At 37.9% G+C, this 8589-nt stretch overlaps 1 protein-coding gene across 1 annotated transcript; it reads left to right on the top strand.

Annotated features, from left to right (window-relative positions):
* Positions 1–1565: 1565 nt before the first annotated feature.
* Positions 1566–7574, top strand: LOC138868235 (uncharacterized). The gene is made up of 4 exons (XM_070145765.1): positions 1566–1641; positions 1747–1937; positions 2010–2589; positions 7183–7574. Exons 1-4 carry the CDS (start codon positions 1566–1568, stop codon positions 7572–7574), a joined length of 1239 nt encoding a protein of 412 aa, XP_070001866.1.
* Positions 7575–8589: the final 1015 nt, after the last annotated feature.

The following is an 8589-nucleotide window of genomic DNA, read 5'->3' on the forward strand; positions in this document are numbered from 1 at the left end:
TCCTTTACTAAAGTGGTTCTACTCACAAAAACATGCCCACAAAGTATTTGATAAAATGCTTTAAAGAGTCAACATGTGCTTAATTGGAACAAGTTAATACATGTTGACTAAGTATATTCTAGTTCAAGCTTATATATTTTACTTGAGAAGTATAACCGTCTATTCTTCATATTTTTATGTTTTTTTACATGATCTTACATGTTAAAGTTTCAGGAGTTAGATAGAGCTTTTAGACATACCTTGAGTAATTTTATTTCATGTTGATGTTATGCATACACTCAAGTATATTATTGTAAATACTGATGGAGCACTTTCAAACAAGATTTAGACTTGAAAAGTCACAAGAAGAAGTTTTAGAAAGAAAAGATTTTTGGGAGTATCCTTTATTCTGCGAAGGGGTCATCGCCCAGGCCGAGGGTCCTGATATAGGCATTGACTTCCTGAAACTACTTGTGCCAAAGTAGGGAGTACACGAGCCGAGGGTATCGTTGCTGAGAATTTACTTAGCCATGCTAAGGTATGAGACATGAGTGCTGAGAACCATGAAGCGAGTGGCACCTCGTGGATTAGGCCTATTCGATCAGGTTGGGATCGAACCCGTGCCGATCACACGATGACCGAGACAGAATTAAGTCAGGATAGTTGGAACTCCCAAAGTATAAAGTGAAGTAATATTTTTTTTATAAGTAAGAAAAAGAAAAGAATTTCTTAGAATATTCATGAACTGCTATTATGCAATTATTTTAGAATTATTCTTATAAGCTTTATGTTTTACATGAATTTAGAACCTTTGCTCATAATGTATATGTTATTAAAGTTTCGCCCCCTGTTGTTGAGACTCACTGAGTACAATGGATGGTACTGATGTTCTCTTTTGGGAACCTACGTTGGTCTGCGGTACAACGGGGAATCGGATTTGTAGGCGAGCAGGCTACGAGTTAGGACTTCCTTCTCTTCCAGTGCTATTGGTGAGCTCCGCTTTTGTTCGTGGAGTATTCCTTAGAGTCATCTTTATTTAGTTATTTCTTTGTTATTTAGAGAACTGGCCAGAAAATCTCATGTCCTGAGCAATGCGTCGGTTTATCAGTAGAGGCTTCATAGACATAGTCAATGGGTTAAGATTCAGATTTTTTTTATAATAACTTAGCATAAATTTAGTAGTTATTACGAATAAAGTTTTGGAGTTAATTTATTTAAATATTTACATTAATCAAAAGTATTTGGTTGGAGTATTGCCTTGTTGCATATAAAGTTTGGAGTTATAATAGATTTGATAAGCAGAGATGGTTCGCTCGGTCATGTTTAGTGATCGAGTGCCGGTCTCTGCTTGTTCAGAAAATAGGTCATGACAGACTTGGTATCAGAGCCTAAGGTTTATGGAGTCCTTGGGGTCTATGAAGCCGTGTTAGTAGAGTCTCGTTTATGTGTATGAAGCGCGCCATACTTATGAAGAAGAGGCTACAAGCATTTAGGAAAAGTCATTTTTTTGCCATACTTTAGATTGTGCAGTAGAGTCTACCTCTAAGGAATTATCTAATTTATTCGTTTCTCCAAAACTCGCAGAAATGGCTCGTGCTCGCAACTTTGACACCGACACTCAGGATGCTGCTCAAGAAACTATCACTACTATTGTGGCTCAAGGTAGAACTAAGAGGGCTTCGACTCAGAAAAGGAGGGGAAAATCCACAAAGGGAGTCCAAGTACACCGGGTTGAATGAGAAGAAGGGGTGGAGCATGATGATCCAGTACCTCAGGATCCAGTACCGCCCTCAGCAACAACTCCAGCTCAGGCAACTATATCTCCCAAGGTGGGTCAGATGTTTAATACCGTCAACAGTGCTATGGAGATGTTTAAAGCCTTTATGGACAACCAGAACGAAAGAAGAGATGAGATTCCACCTCAATCAAATAGACAGAGTAATTCTGAGTCCTCAAGAGTGAATGAATTTTTAAAGTTGAGTCCTCCAGTGTTCCATGGTTCTATAGTTGATGAAGATCCGATGTTGTAGCTGGAGGGTGTCAAGAAAGCCCTCCAAGTGATGAAAGCATTTGATGATGAAGCTATGGAGCTAGCTACTTACCAGCTTAGAGACGTGGCCGGTGCTTGGTTTGAGATGTGGGAAAAGAAAAGAGATGAAGATGATGGTCCGCCTACTTGGGAAGAATTTGAAGAGGCCTTCATGGCTAACTTTATCCCAAAAGAGGATAGAGAAGCTAAGGCTACAGAGTTCGAACAGCTCAAGCAAGGGAATAAAAGTGTGCAAGAGTACTACATGGAATTCATACGGTTAGCTAAGCATGCTCCTCACATGGTGAAGACTGAAAAAGCAAAGATTCGCATGTTTGTTGGCGGTTTAGCTTACCACATTAAGGATACGACATCAACTGCAGCAGTAGGGATGAAAGCCTTCTCCTCTGTTGTGGGATTTGCCAAGCACTTAGAGAAAGACAGACAATTAAGGAGAGAAGAAAAAGAGCATAACAAGAAAGCCCGGACAACGGGCAAGTTTAATGGTACATCCAGCGGAGGTGGAAGGGATTCCTCTAATAAGGAGTCATTAGCACCAGCTCAGTCCAGTAATCAGTCAGGTGGTGGGCCTTCCTTCAGACATACTCAGAGTAGGGCTGCTCGGTGGGCCGGGCCTGAACCGGACCGGACCGGGCCCGCGGTCCTAACGGGCCTGGTGGGCCTGGTGGGCCGGTCTTGGTGGGCCTCCTGAGCCCGTCACGGGCTGGTCTCCATGGTTGAGCCCACGAGCCCGGGACCATTTAGCCCGGGACTGGCAGGCGGGCCTTGGCCGGTCCTGGCGGGCCTGGCGGGCCCAACGACTATTTTTCAAAAAAAAAAAAATCTCCAACGGCCATATTTAAAATCTAGCCGTTTGAGCTGAAAATATGACCGTTTTTTAAGTTAAAAAAATGGCCATTTGGCCCCCAAACTTTATTTTAACCCCAAACTTTATATAATTACACTTTTCCCCATTTTTCAACTATAAATACCCCCTCATTCTTTCATTTTTATTCACCAATTCATCAATATCTCTCAATATCTCTCAATCTCTTTCAATCTCTCTACTACAATTACTTAATTTATTGTTGAAATTTCGTGAAAAATTGTGAAGTTGTTGAATTGAAGTTTCAAGTGTTCAACGATTTTCAATTTTCAAGAAGTTGTTCGGCAATCCGGTAAACTCGTTTCAACTCTTACGTTTTTAGAATATATTTTTGTGTGGTTTAGTTTGCATAATTATAATTAATATGGCATTTACTTTGAAAAAAATGTTTGGTAAAGGAAAAGATAAAACCGGTGAAAGTAGTGGCCAACCAACTACCCTTCCCCCGGCTCCCCGACCTAGAAAAGATAAGCAAGTTGAAAGTAGTCGCCAACCTAGACGTCCTCCTCCTTCCGTAATTCTTGATAGTGATCACCCTTGTTTTCAATTTACCGATAGTGAATTTTATCATAATGTTGCACCAGGTGATAGATTAGATGATGAAATTATGAATGCTCTTTATCCTAATGAAACCATCTTAGAAAATAATGAGGAAAATGAGGATGATGATGAAACTCAAGCACCGGATTTAGATGATACACCTACTAGTCCTCTTAATAACCCAAGTGATGCACCGGTCGACCCACCTGTAGAAACTCCTACTTTTAATAGAGAACCTGCTAAACGCTTAGAAACATCATTAGTTTGGAATTTTTTTACTCAAGTAAGAGAAAAAAATAAGGCTAAGTGTAAAACTTGTGGGAAATTAATGTCGCATAAATATGTAGGAGACCGTAGCGGCACAGGTAGTTTGACTAGGCACATAAAAACACACCCTAGAGATAAGGCTAGATTTTTTCAAATGAAAGCGCATCTAGAGGGGACAAGTGTAGATTCTGCGATTAACCCTAGTACAGGTTCAAATCTAGTTCAACCAGGAATTAACACTGTCACTGGAGGTATTTTATATTACGATCCAAATAGAGATCGTGAAGAATTAGCAAAGATGATTACTGTTATGTGCTTACCTTATACTTTTGCTTCTAATCCTAATTGGGTTCATTATATTAGAAGAGTGTTTAATCCTACTTATAAAGGTTGGCCTCGCGCAACAGTTAAGAGTGATATTTATAAATTCAAACATGAATATGAACAATATTTGCGTTATTTATTTACTCATATACCTAATCGGATTTCTATTACTACTGATATTGGTAGAAGTGGTAATGATTGTGATTACCTAACTGTTACAAGTCATTGGATAGATGAGGAATGGATAATGCAAAAACGCATAATTGCATATAGAATAATTAATTCGCGTCACACAGGTAAGTTTATAGCTAACACTGTTGCAGATATTTGTAGATATTTTTGCTTTAGCGATAAAATAATGGCAATTTCAATGGATAATGCTTCTAGTAACACCAGTGCTATAGGCATGCTTACAACAACACTAAATCCTGCATTTACTAATATTTTCCATGTTAGATGTATTTGTCATATTTATCATTTAATTGTCGGTGATGGTATGCGAATATTAAACATAGAAATTGAAAAGGTTAGAATGGCTCTTAATTGGCTTTTTTATTCAAACCGTAGAAGTAGACTTAGAGAGTATTTTAAAAAATGTGATGAATATGGCCTTAGAGAAAGAAAGGTTCCTAAACCTTGCCCGACTAGATGGAATTGTATGTACGAAAGTTTAGTAGTAGCATATGAATATAGAAACCCAATTAATGCAACGTTTAATTCTCGGGTAGGTGGTGAAGATGATGATGAAATGCTTACCACTCAAGATTGGACTAATGTTAAAATTCTTTTAGATTTTTTAGAACATTTTCAAATTGCAACAAATGCATTTTCTGGGCAATATTATCCTACTATTTCAAACTGTTTAGTTTATATTGCAGCACTATCTGATTTGTTTGTTGAATTTAGTGAGGGTGGGGATATTTATGAACTTGCTATAAATGAAATGAAACAAAAGTTTAAAAAATATTTTTTTCCTATCCCTCCTATTTATGGTCTTGCTGCAATGCTAAATCCTACAATGAAATTGGGAGGTCCTCATTTTTGGTATTCAAATATTTATAAGGCTTTAGATCTTTCAAATGAGGAAATTGCGACACTTGCAGATGCAAAAGCTTCAATTAAGATTAACGCTCAAACAGTTTATAATGCTTATCAACTTGCCTTAGAGCATGCTAGGCCAACTATTCCAACCCCTACTTCGTCTAGCTCACAATCCTCTAAAAGAGTTGCGGGCTTAAAAGCTCTTAAATCTTGGACGGAGTTCAGGGGGTCTCAAGGTGAAAATTATGATGAAACTTCACATCTAAATGAGCTTCAAGTTTATTTGTCTCAGGGACTTGAAAAGGAGAATCCAGACGGCTCTTTTGATCTTTTGGAATGGTGGAAGGCAAGGGAAAAACATTTTCCTGTTCTTGCAAGGATGGCTCGGGATATTTTATCAATTCAAGCTTCAACTGTTGCATCAGAGAGCGCTTTCAGTCAAGCAAGACTGCAAATAGGTGATCATAGAGCGTCTATGAGGGATAGCTTGGAAAAATCAGTATTGTTTAGAGATTGGATCCGCTCGGAAAGAAGAAACTTTGGAATTGCAGAAGCACAACCGGCGATAGATGAAGCTTATGAAGAAATGATAGCGGAACTTGCGGAGGATTCGGCTTCGCCCGGAAGTGGTGATGAACAAGCTTCTTTTCCACCACCACCAACGCAACCTCCTCCGAACCTTGAAGGATTTATGAGATTTGTTAGAGATAATACATAGAATAATATGTAACTTGTATTTTGGCACATCTTCCTTAGTTTTTTTTCCTTCTAATGGTGGTATTAGTACCTTGTTGTGCTCATTCCATTGGGGGAAGGATGACTAAGAAAGATATGTCATTTTTTGGTAATAAAATTTATTGCTTCTACCCATGAGCTTCTTTTCGCAATATTTCTTTGTCTATACTTAGAATTATTTATAAGCTACAATATATACATAATATACAATATATATACTACAAGAAAATATATAAGAGAATATATATACATAAGATACAATATAATATACTACAAGAAAATATATTATGCGAAAATATATACATAATATACAATATATATACTACAAGAAAATATATTATGCGAATATATATACATAACTTAGAATTATTTATAAGCTACAATATATACATAATATACAATATATATACTACAAGAAAATATATAAGAGAATATATATACATAAGATACAATATAATATACTACAAGAAAATATATTATGCGAAAATATATACATAATATACAATATATATACTACAAGACAATATATTATGCGAATATATATACATAATATACAATATATATACTACAAGAAAATATATTATGCGAATATATATACATAAGATACAATATATATACTATAAGAAAATATATAAGAGAATATATATACATAAGATACAATATAATATACTAAAAGAAAATATATTATGCTACAATATATACATAATATACAATATATATACTACAAGAAAATATATTATGCGAACATATATACATAAGATACAATATATATACTACAAGAAAATATATTATTATGCGAATATATATACATAAGATACAATACATATACTAAAAGAAAATATATAAGAGAATATATATACATAAGATACAATATAATATACTTCAAGAAGTGATATTTATGCATGACAATTTAGTGTTTTACTATTGTTTTGTTATTTTCTTTTTCGTCAAGCACTTTAATAATTAGATATACATATATACTACATATATATTTTTAATATAGCCATGATACTACAAGAAATTGTCTTAAAAAAAAAACCCGCTAGGCCCGCGAAGCCCACGAGCCCGGCCCGTTAAGCACAGGACCATGTGGGCTTAGGCCCGTCACGGGCCGGTTCCACCCATTAGGCCCACGAAGACCGGGACCGCCAGGCCCGGGACCGCCAGAGCCCGGGACTACGAAGCCCGGGACCGCGAGGCCCGGCCCGTTAGGCCCACTAAGGCCCGGGCCCGGGACAAAATACAGCATTAACTCAGAGTTATGGAAATCAGTCTCGCCAGAATCAGAATTTTAGGACATCATCCTCACATAGCCAGAGTCATGCTGAGCAACATTCACACCAACAAAGTCTTTGTGGAACATGTAAGCGGCAACATTCAGGTCAGTGCAAGCTCGGGTTTCATGGTTGCTACTATTGTGGAGACATTGGTCTTATAAAGGCCAACTGCCCAAAGTTACAACGTAATTTCAGTGATGGATCAACTCGTCCTTCTAGTTCCTCAGCTACTGTAGTTGCACCCCCTCAGGCTCGTGGTTCTCATAATCAGACCTGGCATAGAGCAGGAAGAGGTGCAGACCGAGTTACTCAAGGAGGGGTACAACCCCGTTTGTTTGCTACACTTGATCGTCAGAGTGCAGAAGCATCTGCAGAAGTTATTACAGTTATACTTTTAGTCTGCTCACATAATGCTTATGCCATAATGGATCCAGGTTTAACGTTTTCATATGTGACTCCATACTTTGCAATTAACCTTGGACTAGAACCTGAATAACTTAGTGAGACGTTCCTAGTATCTACTCCAGTTGACGAGTTAGTGAAAGTCACCAGAGTCTATAGAGGTTGTATAGTTTCGGTCCAAGGTCGCAACACCAAAGCCGATCTCATAGAGTTAGAATGGTGGATTTTGATATAATCATGGGTATGGACTGGTTGTCGTCCTGCTATGCCATGTTAGATTGTCATGCCAAGATAGTCAGGTTCCAATTTCCAAATGAAGAAGTCTTAGAGTGGAAGGGTAGTTCAGCATCGCTGGTAGGTAAGTTTATTTCTTACCTTAAGGCACAACGAATGATCGGTAAGGGGTGTCTCGCCTATTTGGCTCACATTATTAATCCAGAATCAGAACCACCAGCTCTTCATTCAGTGCCAGTTGTTAGAGAATTTATAGAAGTTTTCCCAGATGACCTTCCCGGACTTCCTCTTGAAAGAATCATAAATTTTGGCATTGATCTTGTGCCAGCCACTCAACCCATATCTATACCTCCTTATAGGATGGCTCCAGCAGAACATAATGAGCTGAGAGAACAGTTGAAAGACCTTCTTGACAAGGGCTTCATCAGGCCGAGTGTGTCACCGTGGGGTGCCCCGGTCCTATTTGTCAAGAAGAAAGATGGGTCTCTCAGAATGTGTGTCGACTATCGGCAATTGAATAAAGTTACCATTAAAAACAAGTACCCACTACCAAGAATTGATGATTTATTTGATCAACTGTGCAAAGTACTTTTCAAAAATAGTCTTAAGGTCGGGGTACCATCAGTTGAGAATCAGAGAAGAAGATATATCTAAAACAGCCTTTAGGACTCGCTACGGGCACTATGAATTTCTAGTAATGTCCTTCGGGTTGACAAATGCTCCAGCTGCATTCATGGACCTCATGAACAGAGTCTTCAAGCCATTCCTGGATACCTTTATTATCGTGCTTATAGACGGTATTTTGGTATACTTTAAGAGCAAGGAAGAACATGCAGAACACCTCAGAATAGCCTTGCAGACCTTGACGGAGAATG

This window comes from Nicotiana sylvestris, chromosome 5, assembly GCF_000393655.2.
Source record: "Nicotiana sylvestris chromosome 5, ASM39365v2, whole genome shotgun sequence".
Lineage (NCBI taxonomy): Eukaryota > Viridiplantae > Streptophyta > Magnoliopsida > Solanales > Solanaceae > Nicotiana > Nicotiana sylvestris.